The sequence below is a fragment of the Sorex fumeus genome, unplaced genomic scaffold, assembly GCF_029834395.1.
Source record: "Sorex fumeus unplaced genomic scaffold, SorFum_2.1 ptg000264l, whole genome shotgun sequence".
Classification (NCBI taxonomy): Eukaryota; Metazoa; Chordata; class Mammalia; order Eulipotyphla; family Soricidae; genus Sorex; species Sorex fumeus.
In genome coordinates this window covers 1655086-1672795 of record NW_026606321.1, presented here as the reverse complement: position 1 = coordinate 1672795, position 17710 = coordinate 1655086, and the positions used below count along the sequence as shown (strand labels likewise).

General features: G+C 41.3%; 1 protein-coding gene across 1 annotated transcript in view; it reads right to left on the bottom strand.

Moving 5' to 3' along the window:
• DNAH5 (dynein axonemal heavy chain 5) overlaps window positions 1–17710 on the bottom strand; it is a 321369-nt gene that overhangs the window by 134283 nt on the left and 169376 nt on the right. The window contains exons 42-48 of the mRNA XM_056109071.1: window positions 17399–17552; window positions 15359–15505; window positions 9145–9386; window positions 7351–7527; window positions 6177–6378; window positions 4365–4507; window positions 3497–3631 (exon numbers count right to left, since the gene is read on the bottom strand). Of these exons, the coding sequence (XP_055965046.1) occupies window positions 3497–3631; window positions 4365–4507; window positions 6177–6378; window positions 7351–7527; window positions 9145–9386; window positions 15359–15505; window positions 17399–17552 (1200 nt within the window). The remainder of the gene's footprint in view (window positions 1–3496; window positions 3632–4364; window positions 4508–6176; window positions 6379–7350; window positions 7528–9144; window positions 9387–15358; window positions 15506–17398; window positions 17553–17710) is intronic.

Genomic DNA, 17710 nt, shown 5'->3' with positions numbered 1-17710 from the left:
AGACACAGTAACAACAAAGTCTCCAATGGAGACGTTACTGGGCCCGCTCGAGCAAATCGATGATCAACGGGAGGGCCTTTACCTTTACCTTTACTTTCTGTTTGGGGTCCACACCTGGCTCAGTTTTATCAGAATGTGTTTAGTGTAAAAAAGCTGAAAATTATAGTAAGAAAATTAACTGCAGCACTTGGCTAATAATAAGTTGAGGCTCTTAATGAAACGGCACTTGTTTAGTATAAAAAAAGCTGGAAGTTGCAATAAGAATCAACTGCAGCAGTTGACTAATGACGAGTCTGGCCTCATAAAGAGCGTCAGTGTTCATGGTCGGAAGAAGTAGGAGAGGATCCCGTGATGCTTCTGAAGACAAAATGAAACTGAAGTATTGACACTCCCTCTGCACTGAAAGGGAAAAGAGAGTTGGGCCAAAATCACTGTGGATCAGATCATGGAACTCTAGCCAGTAGAGATGTTTCTTGTTTTCAAAGTCTACTTTAGGGGCCAGAGAGATAGCACAGTGGGTAGGGTGGTTGCCATACATGCTGCTGACCCAGGTTTGATTTCTGGCACCACTTGTGGTCTTCTGAGTTCCGCCTGCAGTGTGATGCCTGAGCACCGAGCCAGGAGTAATCTAAGCACTGCCAGGTGTGGCCCATACTCCCCCCAAAATATTGAAAAATAAAAGTCTGCTTTATTACACTTGCAATGATTGTACTTCAATGACACAACTTCTAGAAATGTAAACTACAATTCACTAAATGTATTTACCAATACACAGATTGTTTTCTGGATTGTGCATGTCTATTTCCAAGAAATGAGTATCTCATGCCAAACAAATATAGACCACTAATTTTTGCCATTTAAAAGAATAATATCACCAAGATTTACTAACAAAATTGCATTACAAAATCATATTAGCTATAAAAAATGTGTTTGGTCTGTATCTCTGCTTTCTTGCAAAGAATTTTCTCCCTTTAAACTCTCAGAATTTCCAACGAACTAGAGGATTCCTGTGTTATTCCTGGTAGACCCCTGAGACTCCACATGCCAAAGATAATCATGGAATTAAATGCTGGGACTTTGAAGCACATGGTATCATCTAATCTCCAGAAAGAGAAGGGGACTTGATGATTCACAAGGCCAACAATTTACCTAATCTTGCTGATCAACTGATGCAATAAAATTTCAACTCAAACTTTGACATGAAGCTCACATGTACCTGAAGAATGGCAGAGCCCAAAGACAGAGGAGGTTCACTCTTCAGTATTTCCCAAGCCTTCGACTAGTTGTCACTATTTTGGGACTGACACTAATTCATATCTTTCTGTACTAAAGTCATAATAACAAGTCTAGTACTTTCCTAGCTTTCTGAGTCGTTGTAATTTATTATAGCAAATGGAGTCATGGAAACTCCTGAATTTGCAGCCAATTAATGAAAAGAAAAGTACCTGGGACCACTGAGCCTGTGACTAGTGTTAATGGAAGGGAGTTTTTCTGAGTACTGAGCCCTTCGTCTATGAAATCTGATTTACTGTTCTAAAACCTGCATGCACAAATGAAGTTATACTTGTAACCTTTACAAAGTGTGTTCTTCTAAAGTAAAACTCACAAGTTATTTAAATGTAAAGCAGTACACAGTAAGGTGAACAGTGTTAGTATCTTGCCAGCCAGTGATAATTTAATGTATTGTTCCCCAAACACAAAAATAACACTTCTGAGTCATTGCAATTTGCAGATGACCTTCCAAGCACACTGTCCCACCACAGCATTGTGTGAATGGTATTCATTTGGTAGAAGGTTAGTGCAAATTGGAAATCCCATCTCTAACAAAGGAGCATAATAAAATTGACAGTCTTATTTGGAAACTTAATCCATGTTCTTAGTTTATTGGCACTCTAAATTTGCCAATTAATTTAAGTGATAAAAACTCATTATTTGGCCTTGTTCTCAATGATATTCAGTGTCCTTTGACATTTTCACTCTAGTAACTGAAGAATAACAGTTAATCAAAAATGAAGCTCTTTGCATTTGGAATCCCTAAAAACTGTAACTTCCATCTTCAATTTATTAAATGTATATTTTCAGTTCATGAATGAATATTCTTATAAACACATGAGATGATATGCCAACCCTGCAGTCTGGACTGGCATTTAGGAAAACCTTGCCACTTTCAACAGTGTCTTAAACAAATTAAGAACAGGAAAAGCAAAGGAAGTGAGTCACTGCAAACCCAGGTCATTCTTGTCAAGAGTTTCTTTAATAAAAGCAAGGCAAACTTGAGTTTATTACAGTTGCTCTTTAATAATTTGATAGGGTAAGATCTTTAATATGTTCAGATTCTAAGATATTATTCCTTATTACAACGGATAATGAAAGCCTTTGTGAAAGATAAGAGAACCATAATATGAAAGTGACAATTCAAAAACCAGTTTGGAAAAAGAATAAAAACTGGGCTGAAGAGAAATTGGACTTGAATCAAGACCAGCTGGGGGTGCAAAATGCTGATATTTTACAGTAGAATCACAAAGCCATAGATTGTATAGAAGGGAGGGGGCAGGAAAAATGAAGAGATGTGAAAGCATGTCTTAACCTAAGGACAGTGGATACATGGGACAGATAGATTGCTCCATAGCTGGAGGCCTGCCTCATGAGCAAAGGGGAGAAGGCAGCTGGAATAGAGAAGGGCTCACTAAGAAAAAGATGGCTGGAGGAATCTGTCGGGATGGGAGATGTGTGCAGAAAGTAGATCAGGACCAAATATGATAACCTTTCATGGTCTGTATTGCAAACCATAATGCCCAAAAGTAGAGAGAGATTATGAGGAATCATGTCTGCCATGGAGGCGGGGGGGGGGGTGGTAAGGGGGGTTTTACCGGGGATATTGGTGTTGGGGAATGTGCACTGGTGGAGGGATGGGTGTTTGATCATTGTGTGATTGTAACGCAAACATGAAACCTTGTAACTATCTCAGGGTGATTCAATAAAATTAAAAATAAATAAACAAATAAATAAATGAAAGAAAAAAGAAAGCATGTCTTTAGATTCATGATTCAAGAGAGAATCATCAAAAATGACCTCCATATGTCCAGCTTAGAATAATAGTAAAACTCATAAAAACGTAGGCAATAAGGAGAAGGTACAGACTCAGGTAGAGAAATAAATAGTTCTTCCAATTTTGGATTGTTTTTGCTGATTTACCTTTACCTTTACCTTTGCTGATAGACTTGTCTATATAGACATTTTGAACTTTATTGGGATTCTCAAGACTTTATGCAGGCCTTTTATTTTCTTCAGAATTTACAGTTGAATGTTATAATCTTACTAGGGAAAGAGTATCACAGTGGCATACTAGCCGTTACGGAAGGCATTTGCTGGGAATTTACAACCGCTGCAATGTTGAGCACAGAATTCAACAGACACGAGCAGAAGAGTAAAGAAATTGGAGCTTATAAATGAGATCACAAGCAGGGTTTTATGAGCGGTGCCCAGGTGGCCTTACCTGAAACATCAACGGCGTAGTTGCAGAAGAGAAGTTCAGACTCTTGACCACGTGGCTCTCAGGATCATATTTTGACATAAATCCTTTGATTATAACTGTCTTGGCTGTTCCTTGTTCACCAATTAACAGCACAGCCTAAAATAGGTGTTGGAAGACAAATCCAAGAAACGTAATAAAACGACTGTCACTAGTTGAATTGTACCCCCAAATGTATGTGCTAAATTTCCAACCCCCAGACCTCAGACTGTGATTATATTTGCAGTTAGAACCTTTCAAGAGGTTATAAGACAAAACTGGCCATAAGGTATGTCCCAAGAAATGTGTATATACGAAGGAGAAAACAGCAAAGATGCACACACACACACACACACACACACACACACACACACAGAGAGAGAGAGAGAGAGAGAGAGAGAGAGAGAGAGAGAGAGAGACCCTGTGAGGACCCGGGGCAAGGCTGCAGGCTCTAACCCCGTGAGTGACCACAGAAGGAGTCAAACCTGCCGATGCCTTCATCTCAGACTTCTACCCTCCAGAAATGTGAGAAAATAAGTGATGTTTTTACCCCCAGTCTAATATTTAGTTGCAGTAACCCTGACAAACTAATTGAATGATTAAGAAAGAATTTTTGCCTCACAGGAAACAAGTCATAAATTCACTTACTCTCAATCAATACATGAAAAAGAATTATAAATTGAAAGAATTCAATTCTACTATAATTATTAGGAACTATTAACTGAAGAATGCTGATTTGGGTAATATTTTCACTTCCTCTAAATACATAACCTGCAAATGAAAACAAGGTGTTCCGTGTTTTCAAGTGACATTTTAAATTATGCAACGTTCAATGACAGTTAAGGAGCCATACCTTGCCCTGCTTGGCAATAGTGTTGATGAGAAAGTCAGTCCTCACATTGTCGACGTTGGGCACCAAGATGGAGCCATATTCTGGGGTGCTGTCGGGTGGGTAGATGTATTCCTCAGTGCATGTGTTCCAGTGCATCCATTCACCTGAAGCACATGGAGATAGTTTGCGTCTGCATGTGCCATAGCAGCGGTTTAAATCCTAGCCATAAGGACCAAAGATGCAAGGCATCTTATGAACCCATCTTCCCAAAGGTCCCCCTAATCACTTTTGGACAGGACCTGAGTGTTCAAAGTCGGCAAAGGAATATACCTTAATGGTATTACAAACCATAATGCCGAGAGAGAGAGAGAGAGAGAGAGAGAGAGAGAGAGAGAGAGAGAGAGAGAGAGAAAGTGCTTGTCATAGAGGTATGGGGGGGGTGGGAGGGAAACTGGAGACATTGGTGGTAGGAAATGTACACTGGTGAAGGGACAGGTATTGGAACACTGTATGATAGAAACCCAATCATGAATAACTTTGTAACTATATATCTCAAATCAAATCAATTTTTAAAAATTAAAGACACTGCACCTTAAAAAATAAAATTAAGACTTACTTCTAAAAAAATGGTTTCCATAAAATACAAGGGTCATTAAAAACAGATATCTCAGTATCCAAGAATGTCTCAGTATAGTCAGGTTTCCCAAAGAAAATTCCCTCTCTCCTTCCCAGCTCCGTGTAAGGGGAGGGAGTGGGAGGGGGACAATTGACAGTTGGTGTGGCATTAGTTCTATGGACACCCATGTATGCCGAATGGGTCTCTTTGTTCTTCCTGTCCGTCAGGGTGCTCCCTTGCGTTGGCTTCTGTGAAGCTGTGTTGTCTGCCAGCACCACTGCAGCTCTGAACATGTATGGCAAAAAAGGGAGAAACTCATAATTCTTGAAGTGTCTGATATAAGCATGTGCTTCAAAAGGCTCTGTTTTCCACCTGACATGGAAGAGTCAGAAAATGTGCAAAAATTCCAAAGTGAAATAAAATTTTTGGCAGTTTTTTTTTAAAAATTATCAATAAGTGATTTCAAAGAATAGTGTTAGAAATATTAAGAAATACTTGAAATATCTTAATAGGTAAGTTTTCAGAAATAGAGCATGTACAAATAGTATTACAAAACTTCAGAACACAGTGGTGATAACAATGCCAATAAAATCATGTTAAAACGTCCATTCTCGCAAGTTTTCCATCAGACATCATCTTTGCTGTAAGGCCCCAAAGTGAAAAGATATATAAAACATTGCCTGGGAATATATCTATATCTATATCTATAGATATATATGTATACATATGTATGTGTTTGTTTGTGTATCATATATACATCTCTATCTATATAGATACACACATATACTTCATATATGGGCCTATAAACATATATATCTGTGGAGATAAATTAACATATCCAGAGCTACAGTTGCACACATACTTAGTACAAATATAATGCATACTGCAATTTTATATAAAATGCAGTACTAAGCTGATTAAATAAATGGTTGAAATACACCTGTCTGGAGGCTTTTTAAATTTGTTTCTTCATTAGGAGCTTTGTACACAATATACCTAATAAGAGGAGATGTGCATGTGATGGGGTGTGAGAGGATGGGCTCTCTCAAAATTATTTTTTTACAAAGAAACAGTGACTCAGAAATTTTCAAACATGAAAATTCCCATTTTCTTCTTACAGCCCAAGTACCCCTGGCCATCGGAAACAGGAATTCTGTGCCAACAGGGCCCAGGGGGAAAGACCGCTCTTTGCGTTAAGGCCTGGTCCGCGCCCTCACCGTCAGGGGCGACGTAATAGTCGAACATGGTGTCTTCTGCCCCAACCAGAGGGGGGAGGTCCAAGGTCTGCGGCTCCTGGGAACGCAGCCAGTGCTCCAGCCGCCGGCGGCCTTCGAGTTCCAGCACAGCACCCACGCTCCACATCAGGGCAAAGACGTATAATCGCCCCAGGTGCACGGCCGTCACCTCCACGCCGGCCTCCTGGGACAGCAAGAAGTGTTTCTTTTTAATGACTTCACTCTCACACTAACACTTTGCATTGAGTGTGTAAAACAAATAGCAGGTGTGGTGAAGTGACCATGCACATTGTGCAGGAATATGAACGGGACCCCTAAGCACTATAGCGTTGGGGTGGGCACAAGTGACACCAGTTCGAACCCCCACACGGCACAGGGTGTCCTGAGCACTGAACCAGGAGTAGCCCCCGAGCACTGCCAGGTACAGCCCATAAACCAAACCAAGCAAAGATCTATATAGTGTTATTCACCAACATGACCTTAAAAATAGACACTGGAGGACTTCAGGGACAGAACAGACATGAAGGTGCTTGTCATGGTGCACCCAACCCCAGCTCCACCACAGGCCCCACAGGACCCAGAGCACAGGGACAGGAGCACCCCCCCCCACAACCACAGCACTACCAGGTGTGGTGCAAAAAACTGCACAAACCCCCACAATATATGATGGATGCAAATTTATGATAAATGGCATAGGTTTAACATACAGACAGCTAGACATGCAGAAAGATAGTACACGTGGTTGATTAAAAATAGTAGCTGTGATAGATTAAATAGATGAGATGAAAAATAAATGAATAGTTTTAAATAAAATTTAAAAATAGTAAAATAATAAAATAGTAAAACTAGTAACCCTCTGTAAAGTATATTTTCCTCAAGCAACAACAAGGAAACGAGTTTTTAGGCAATAAATTCCCAAGTGATCTCGAGGAACAGCAAGCTAGATAAATTGGGGGAACTTAGCAGATGACTGTGAACCTACCTCTAATTTCCAACATGACTCACTTCATGAAATAGGGAAGGAAATGAGAGAAACCCAGGATCTGGGGGCCCATGGCAGAAACACCACTCCGCTGCTCATAACAAGGTCGGAGTCAAGTTCAGAGACCACCCCTCAGCTAATAGCAGAGAGTTACTTCATAAAGGCAGCTCCCACCTTGGCAGGGACCAGGCCCTGAAGCATGTTGAGACTCTGCATGATGACAAAAGCCTCCAGCATCTCCATCTTGTACTCCAAGTTCTGAATGCTAAAGCGATACAGGTCTGGGAAAGACTTTGTGTACAGCTGACGGAGAATTTCAGCTTCTTGAGGTGAGCGTTTTTTAAGGAAACCCTGTTGGTTTAATTTAAAGGTGGGGAGGGGAGGAAATCAAGTACATTTGTTAATGTAAAAGTGGCCAACCAGGGAACACAAGGTTTTGCTTTTATCATTCAACAATAGTCATACCAATAACAATGATATCTAAGAAGATGCTTCCGCTGAGAATAGGCATGTTCCTGCTGTCCATCCATTCATGGATCAATTTAGTCAATGCTCAAAACAACTCAATGAGGTGGATATGCACTTCTCATCCCCAACGCCCAAGAACTGGATGTCAAAGGGCCCAGGATCCCTGAAGTCAGTTGGAGGGAAGGCCAGAATTAAATCTAGGCCATGACCCCCCAGTGCACTGGTCCTACTGCTGCCCAATTCAAATGCTCAGATCTGGGAGCCAAAATGGAGACATCCTCAGTTCTTGACTCAAATAGGTGTAGAAATGAGGAGGCATGCAGATGGGAATCAATTTTAAAAGATAAAAATAAATATATAAAGAAAAGATGAAGAAAATCCATGGGGCTGGAGAGATAACACAGCAGGCAGAGTGCTCGCCTTGCACATGCAACCCAGGATCAATCTCTAGCACCCTATATGGTCCTCCCAGCCTGCCAGGATGAACCCTCAACACAGAGCCAGGAGTAAGACATAAGCACTGCTGTGGGTGACCCAAAAATGTCAAGAAAGAAAATCCATACCCGGTTTTTTTAATGAGAAACAAAGACTTACCATGACTAGTTGTTTTCTTTTACCAGTATTTCCCACCAAATATTGCCACATTATATAGAGAGATATATAGATACACACACACACACACACACACACACACACACACACATATACATGAGTATTCTATGCATTCTAAGGCTACACTAAAGACAGTTTTGTACTAAATGATTTTAATTAATACCAGCAAAAAATGTTAAAGCTTCACATAAGGGACAGACCCCACTTTTTAAAAATATCTTTTTTGCATCACATTTGTGAATTAGGTGAAATATGAAATATAAAGTATCTGTCACTGTCCTCCCGTTGTTCATTGATTTGCTCGAGTGGGCCCAGTAACGTCTCCATTGGAGACTTTGTTGTTACTGTGTTTGGCATATCGAATACATCATGGGTAGCTTGCCAGGCTCGGCCGTGCAGGTGAGATACTCTCGGTAGCTTGCCGGGCTCTCCGAGAGGGGCGGAGGAATCAAACTTGCGTCGGCCATGTTGGCTGCATGCAAGGCAAACGCCCTACTGCTGTGCTATCGCTCCAGCCCCATAAAATATGAAATATGAAATATAAGTATTTTTTCTAATTTCATAATTAACCAACTACCAAAGAATACTCAGGAGAATGGAGAATTCAGTCACCTGGAGACTCCAAGATGAAGAAAGGTCAAGACATTTGCCACAAAATATCACACTATGTTTTCTTAAAGAGAGGTAAATTCTGTGGGTGTCAGGAAGTTAACTGGTTCTTAAGCAACAACATTGAAATAGAACTCAAAAGGGAAGCAATGAATGTTGACTTCAAACTTATTTATGAGTTTGTGACTTTCCACAGAGACACAATATAATCATTCCATATGCTAAAACAGTATTTAATGATCAGTTTCCCTCTAACACCACAGAAGACTCCAATCATACCTCAAGGATTGGACTCCAGTCCAGAATAGAAGAACTCATAAAGACCATTCCGTTCCTGGAGACAGTGGCTGGAGACGCATTGTCAATGTTGTGTGGCTCAAAAACGATCTTGCAGTTTGGAGCCATGGGAATCCGGTCACCATTGGCAAGAGTTAGAGTTTTGTTATCATCCAAAACAGAATTCAGATTTTCAATCCAGATGGCATCTACTGGACCATCAAGAACTATCCAGATATGTTCTCCTAAAATATTCCACCAAAGCAGGGGAGAAATATACATACATATATGTGCATAGATATAGAACTACTGAGCTTGAGAATGAACAGAATTTTCAGTAATATTTAAAGAAATATTAAATATTAAATAGGTAGGTCTCCTACCCTGTGTCTGACTATCCTCGCCAGGGCCCAACAGCTGAAGACCTGCAGGCCCCAACCAAGGCCTTACTGGGGCCACTCTCCACACACTTGGATAAGCCTCAGACATAACAAAACTGGCAGAGGAACCCAGGTGTGTGGGACCCGGGGCTGAGATCTCCAAGCCTGCACGGTTTGGGACTGGACCTGTCAGTAACTAGACGGTTACACCCTCCAACTGCCGTGTAACCCCAACAAAAGCCAGGATCCAGAGATTATCACAACAAGCTCCCGGGAGCGCGCGGCCTGCGGCCGCGCGACTATTCATTTACTTTTCTCTAAATTTTCAGGATACCTTAAATATCCTTAAATATCCAACCCGCACGGAAGAGCCTGGCAAGCTATCCGTGGTCTATGCCAAATAGACCAAATTGATATGCCAAATCCAGTAATAAATGGATCTCATTTCCCTAACCCTGATTATGCAGAGTCGAGAAGGATATGGAAGGAGAAGCTGATAAAACACCAAGGCAGACATGGGCTGCCAAAACGCAGAAAAACAAAAATGATTGTCTGTACTTTTAATGCTCGTACCCTGGCATCTGCTGCATCCATTGAAGACCTTATGGTACAAGCACGAAAGATCAAGTACGACATCATTGGTCTGACCGAAACGAGAAGACATCAATTCCATCATGCTGTTTTCGACACTGGAGAAGAACTGTTCCTTGGAACATGTGATAAAAGAGGCGTCGGTGGTGTCGGTATCCTTGTCAACACAAACTTAGTCACGAGCATTGATTCATTTGAATGCCTAACAACCCGAATCGGACGATTACACTTGAATAAATGTGGCTCACTACCGGCAGTTTCTATCTTTGTTGTCTATGCACCAACATCCAGTTATGGTGAAAGAGAAACTGAGAAATTCTACATGGAGCTAGAGAAGTTCTATAAAGAAGATCACACCTTCTACAAGATCATTGTCGGTGATTTTAATGCCAAGATAGGACCAAGAAGATCAGTCGATGAACTCCACATTGGAACCCATGGCCTGGAATGGAACGAACAGGGTGACAGACTGTCTGAGTTCATCATGTCAACCAAAACCTTCCATGGTAACTCACAATTCCAAAAGGCTGAATCTAAACGTTGGACATGGGAGTCTCCCGATGGACGGTTCCACAATGAAATAGACCACATCATATTCAATCGGCGGTTTTGCCTAACCGATGTTGCTGTTGTCCCAAAATTCCAAACGGGATCAGACCACCGTCTTCTTCGTGCAAAATTCTACCTCACAGAACGAGGAGAAAAGAATGCAAGGTTTAAGAAGAGGACTCCCAGAACAACCATCAACTGGGAACTCTTTGGCTCTGTTGCGGCAACATGGGAAGATGCTGTCATTGACAACATTGATGAGGAATACGATCGAATGATTCAGCACCTCCATGATTGTGCAAGGAATGCCAAGAGAGAGATAACCACAAAAAAAGTCTTTCTTCGAACACTCTTGAACTTATTCGCCAACGTGGCTTGGCACGTGCCTCAGGCAACCACAAGCAAACGTCCGAACTGGCAAAACAGTGCAGAGAAGCCATCAAGGATGACCTCAAAAACAGGAGAGCAGCAGTACTGGTAGATGCAGCAGAAGCTGGAAAAAACATTCGTAATGCCCGCCTGTCCTTCACCAACTACAAAACCAAGATGACTGCCCTCCGACATCATGATGGATCTATCACATCTTCCAGAAGGGCAATGGAGAAGATTATTCATGACTTCTACTCAGATCTCTTTAATAGCCACATCCACTTGCCCACATACCACATACCACATGATGGATATGTCGTTCCCAATGTTCTCCCTTCCGAAATCCAACATGCCATCTCGTCTGTAAAGAAACAAAGAGCACCTGGCCCAGACAAGATCAGACCTGAACACCTGAAGAACTTACCATCAGTACTCATCAATACATTGGCTCGACTCTTCACACGCTACCTGTCTGAATGCAAGGTTCCATCCCAATGGAAAACCAGCAAGACTGTACTACTATACAAGAAAGGAGACATCCACGACATTGGCAACTATCGCCCAATCTGCCTATTGTCTGTCATCTACAAACTATTCACTCGAGTCATCCTGAATAGGATTAGCAGAACACTAGATGAAGGACAACCATGTGAACAAGCTGGATTCCGAAAAGGATTCAGTACCATCGACCATATCCACACAGTAACCAAGCTCATTGAGGTATCTCGGGAGTTCAAGATGCCACTCTGTCTAACGTTCATTGATTTAAAGAAGGCCTTTGATTCTGTTGAGACGGAAGCGGTCATGGAAGCCCTAGCCAATCAGGGCGTACAAACTCAATACATCAGGATCCTTCGTGAGCTCTATTGCGGATTCACTACCAAGATCTCACCATTCTACAAAGAAGTAATCATCCATATCAAGAGAGGGGTTCGGCAGGGTGATACCATTTCACCAAAACTCTTCAGTGCCACCCTCGAGAACATCATGCGACGGCTGGAATGGGAAAACATGGGAGTGAAGATAGATGGTCGGCAACTACACCACCTCCGCTTTGCTGATGACATCGTTCTAATAACACCAAACATCAACCAAGCGGCACAAATGCTGAACGACTTTGACCGTGAATGTGGAAAGGTCGGACTACAGCTGAATCTTGCGAAGACAATGTTTATGAGAAACAGCCTTGTTCCTGACGCTCCATTCGCTCTCCACGGAACCACCATCTCCGAATGCAACAGTTATATATACGTAGGTCGAGAAATCAACATGATGAATGACCTGGCACCTGAGTTGCGCAGGAGGAAGAGAGCGGCTTGGAATGCCTTCAAGAGCATTGAAGAAATAACTAAAAGGACAAAGAACCTCCAGCTACGAGCACATCTCTTTGATTCCACTATTCTTCCTGCATTAACATATGCCTCAGAGACCTGGACCCTACGAAAACAGGATGAGAACACTATTCGGGTCTCTTAAAGAGGAATCGAAAGAACTATGCTTGGAATATCACGATTCACTCAAATGAGAGATAGAATCCGGAGTTCTGATCTTCGTCAACGCTCAAGAATCAGGGACGCTGTTTCATTTGCCAAGACATCAAAAATCAGATGGGCTGGACATGTAATGAGGTTTACAGACAACCGCTGGACTAGAGCCATTACTGATTGGATTCCACGAGACATCAAAAGATCACGTGGACGCCCACCTATAAGATGGTCAGACTTCTTCGTCAAGACCCTAAATGATCGGTTTGAGGCTCTACATGTTCCTAAAACGAACAGATACCATTGGGCTACGCTAGCACGCAACCGGGATGAATGGAGACGTTACTGGCACCCGCTCGAATAAATCGATGAATAACGGGGATTAAGTGATTAAGTGATTAAGTGATTTAAAGAAAGCTTTGATAAAAATGCTTTCCATTTTTTTAAACTAAGACTTCCAAAGTTGTCTCTATATAGCAGATGTTTAATGCCTGCAATCAAATTTCAAAGCTCCTTTGTTCATTCAACAAATATTCATTTGGGTTTCTTATATGTGACAATTTAGTTTTAGGGTGAGGAGCTATCGTGTGAAATAGGACAATGTCAAGGTTTCACAAGCTTATACTCTAGGCAGGAAATACATAGAAAGAAATAAAAAAAAACATGCAGGACAGGCCATTGTTCTAGACAAGATGGTCAATGAATTAACTTCCAGAGAATGAAGGCATGCAAAGATATAGGGGCAGAATTTCCAAGCGGCGGAAGTAGTGAGTACAAAGACCCAAAGGGTCTAAACTTTTGGGGATCATATTCTAGGAACAACAAGAAGTTGGACCTCATTCGTGGAGAGGAGAGGGATGAGAAGGGAGGAGACAGGCAGAGCCCCCGGATCAGGCCTGGTTTGCACATCTTAATTCCAAAGTCTCTAACAGAGATCCCATCCCAGCAGAGTTGTCAAAAAGGCAGAGGATAAGTTAGAGGACTCAAAACTTAGAGGATGAGTTCAAGATTGGAGATTCAGGGGCCAGAGCGATCGTACAGTGGGTGGGGTGTTTGCCTTGCATGCAGCCGACCTGGATTCAATCCCTAGTATCCCATATGGTCCTATGAGCACTTTCGGGTGTCATTCCTGAGTGCAGAGCCAGGAGAAATCCCTGAGCATCACTGGTTATGACCCAAAAAGAAAAAGAAAAAGAAAAAAAAAGACTGGAGATTCATATGTGCAAGGCTATGAGCTTAGAATTGGGGATTAAAACCAGGATGAATAAATGCCCTATGTTGTCTGTGGACCAAGACAGAAGGTCAAGGACAAAGGCTCATCTGTGTTTGGACTTCATGCACTTCTGAAGTCTCCTTGGCTGGCTCCTCCAACCAAGGAAAGAGGAGCAGAAGGAGAGGCAGAAGCAGAGGCATTTCTGAAGCCAAGTGGTACAAGAGAGTCAAGAAGGTAAGTGTGGTAAGCTGTGTCAGACACTGCTGAGAATTGACAACTAACTTGTCTGCATATGTCTAGCTGGACCTCATTAGTGCCCGTCGGATACTTCACGGGGCACAGGACACCAAACCTAACAGGAGGCTATGTGCACCTCACAAGTAAAGAAAGTGGCAAGCAGCGCAGTGCTCACCAGGAATGCCACTTTCAGTATTACACTTCATTGTTCCTCTGAATTTCTTAGCTACAAGCTTTTCTTACCAACACTATGACCAGGCTTGTAGTTCCCATTTTTATCTGCCCTGTAACAACTGTGCCATATTCTGTCAAACTGCTTTGAAAATCCTAATTAGGATGACTCAACTAAAATCAAAGGAAAATGATCTAATCAACAGAGTCACTTTGAAAGAAAAAGCACAAGTTATCTTCTTTTGAGAAGGAAAAAATCATATCTCACTGAACTCCTGTTCTTTGAGTTAATATTTGGGAAGCGAACTTGTGCTTAAGCAGGATGACTGGAACAAATCAGAACCAAATTTTGACTTATTTTCAGTAAAACAAAATGTCTAATATGAGCACACTTTAGAGGGAACATTTTCATTTTTCTCTGATGAAAGAGAAGTGTTGGGCTGATCAGCCATATTCTCTAAATGAGAATTTCAATGGCAACAATACAAGCATTTCTCAAGAGAACATTCTTGCCCAAAGCATGAAACAAGTGCAAATATCTTATGCATCCATATCCTTCTTTTCCCCTGCAATTGTATCCCTGTGACTCTTTTCTGCTCATTCAGGAGTGAAAAGGCATGATGAGAAGAGTTAATATCACCTCTTCCATCTGAGTTTATATTCTAAGAGCATTGGTTCAATTTAGAGCACATAAATGTGGAAATATTCAGAGAGAACTACCAGCCCTTAAGGAGTTTGCTTAAACAACAAGACTAGTGTATTTCTCAGCAGAATCACTTGCGAGCAGTGTAGACTTTATTTTTGACATATACAATTTTTCTCCAAAGAATCCCAATGCCACTATGGTTTTATAGCAGAATAAAAAAATTTAAGGCCATAACCAAATAAGAGTAACATTCTAAAACTATTCAGTGAAACTAGCTCTGTTGAAGTCATGCTACTCAATATTCTTTACAGCTATTTCTATCTAATATCACAGAGGCACAGAAATATTTTTCAGAAAACCATTCCCTTTTCAAAACAATAAAGGAGACGTGGGTCAAATATATTAATTGATTGATAATTTCAGTTTTTCCAAATTCACAAATATACTGATTTATGACTTCTGAGTCTTGGCTTAAATAGTAGGTGAAGAATACAACTGTTCTACTCATCCTAAAAAAGGCACCAATCATTTTATTTAGAAGCACGTGTCAAAATCAATACTGAAATTCATCTCCTACCTTTCTTAGCCCTCAATGTTTTCCTCCAAAGGGTAGAAAATATACCATCAGTCCAGTCATTTGTGGCCACATCAAGCCGACCAAACATCTGTGGGGCCGTAATTGCTTTGGGGTTCATCCTCATTTCCCGGTGTGGTTTCCCACAGTCTAGACCAAGAAAATTCAAGTTTTAAACAATTTATCTAGGCTGAACATCATGCTGATTTGTGGTGAGCCAACAACATGGGTTCAAAATTTGAAGAGTGCATCCTTTGGTGGAGAGAACCTGGCATTCTGGTGAAGTGCATAGGTTAGGACACAGTACTCAGGAAACCCCATCGTTAACGATATTGTAAATCATGGCGCCTCAATCAAAATTGGGGGAAATAACAAATCTTATTGCAATCCAAACTATCATAAATAGACTCGCCATATTTTATTAACTATAAAGGGCCCTCCCGTTGATCGTCGATTTGCTCGAGCGGGCCCAGTAACGTCTCCATTGGAGACTTTGTTGTTACTGTGTCTGGCATATCAAATACTCTCGGTAGCTTGCCAGGCTCTGCCGTGCGGGCGAGATACTCTCGGTAGCTGGCCGGGCGCTCCGAGAGGGGCGGAGGAATCGAACTCGGGTGGGTCATGTTGGCTGCGTGCAAGGCAAACGCCCTATCACTGTGCTAGAATAAAAAGTACCACATGCTCAAACTGATTAAGGAATTAATATAATCTGATGTCCTTCAAATTTCCAACTCAGAAAGCTTTTGATTTATGGTATACTTTATAAGTGTGCCTAAAATATCAGAGAAAAAGATTCTCATACTCTCCACTATCAGTTTCAACATGTGAAGACGTGTTCTTGCTCATTTAGAAAAAAAAAAGTTCAAGTAATATTTCATTAAGAAAGAAGTATGTAAACCAGAGTAATAATACAGTGGGTAGGACAATTGCCTTGTACACAGCCGATCCAGGTTTAATCCCTGTAACCCAATAAAGTCCCCCAAAGCACTGCCAGGAGTGATCCCTGAGAGCAGAGCCAGGAGTAAGTCCCGAGCACTGCTAGGTGTGACTCCAAAACAAACAAATAAAATGAGTACGTATGTTTGTCTTACATACTGAAAAACAAGAGCAAGTTAATACACAATTATTAGTAATTATCATTATTATCCAGTGATTATTGAATAATTATGGTGACTAACTGACCTTCACCAGGAACTTCTTGAAAATCAGTGAAACTGTGTAATTATGTAATTCAGACATGCTATCTGTACTGTTCTATAGTGTTTAATACGCACTGCTCATTTTGTTCAAGTCACCGTTCCAAATGCAGTATAGCCAGCTGTTAATAAACAGCAAGGCCATAGCAACAGATAAAGCACTGCTACACAACAGAAGAGAATTCAGTCAGGAGAGAGAGAGAAATCTTGCCAGTGGTGATGATATGGGTGGACCTTTAGGGCATTGTGTTAAGTGAAGCAAGTGAGAGACAGAATGACAAATCCAGCACATCATTTATGCATGAAATATCAAAACACCAAACTCACAGAAACAGAAAGCTTAGTGGAGGCTGCCTGGGGGGAGAGGGAGGAAATTGTTTTTCAAAGGAAACACAATTCCAGTTACAATAAACACATCTGAGGGTCTATGTAAAGCACTGTGGTCATAGCTAATAATACTGTATCATATACTTGAATGTCACAACACTCACACACACACACACACACACATCCATACACACACCCGCACACACCAGTAACTGTGTACCAGGAAAGAGACAATACTCTTGTATGATGGTATTTATATATAAATGTATCGATCAACACACTGAACTTACATAAAACTGCACAGCATCTCATTAAGCTGAAGAAAATGCTTCCCTCTGCCCCATTAATGTCAGATGTTAACCTCTAAAACATATCCAATAATCTGTGAGGCAGCATTCTTTCCCATAAGATTTTTTTCTTTAATGTCCCAACCTTTGTGTCTGTTACTAGAATGACCAATAGCATCACAACCATTTAAATGTGTCACTTACAGGCCAGCCTCTCTGCCTCCTCCCCTTACCTGTCATAGCTTTCATCAAGGTGTGGATGCAGGTGGTTTTCCCTGCCCCACTAGGGCCCAGGGTCATCATTCCGTGGCGTACTCTCTGTGTCTCAAACAGCTGGATGACCTTCAGTTTCCAAGGCGGGTGGTTAATTAAACCCGCTTCTTCAACCTGCAAGTAGAACAAATTTCCCATGCTGAACCACATCAACAGTGGACTTTCCATCATTCTCAAAATAAACACCAGCATGTGAGTGAGAAAAGAATGGGAAATTATTGTTAAATAAATATAGACTTTCGGTGGGGAAAGATGAAAAATGTTGCACATTA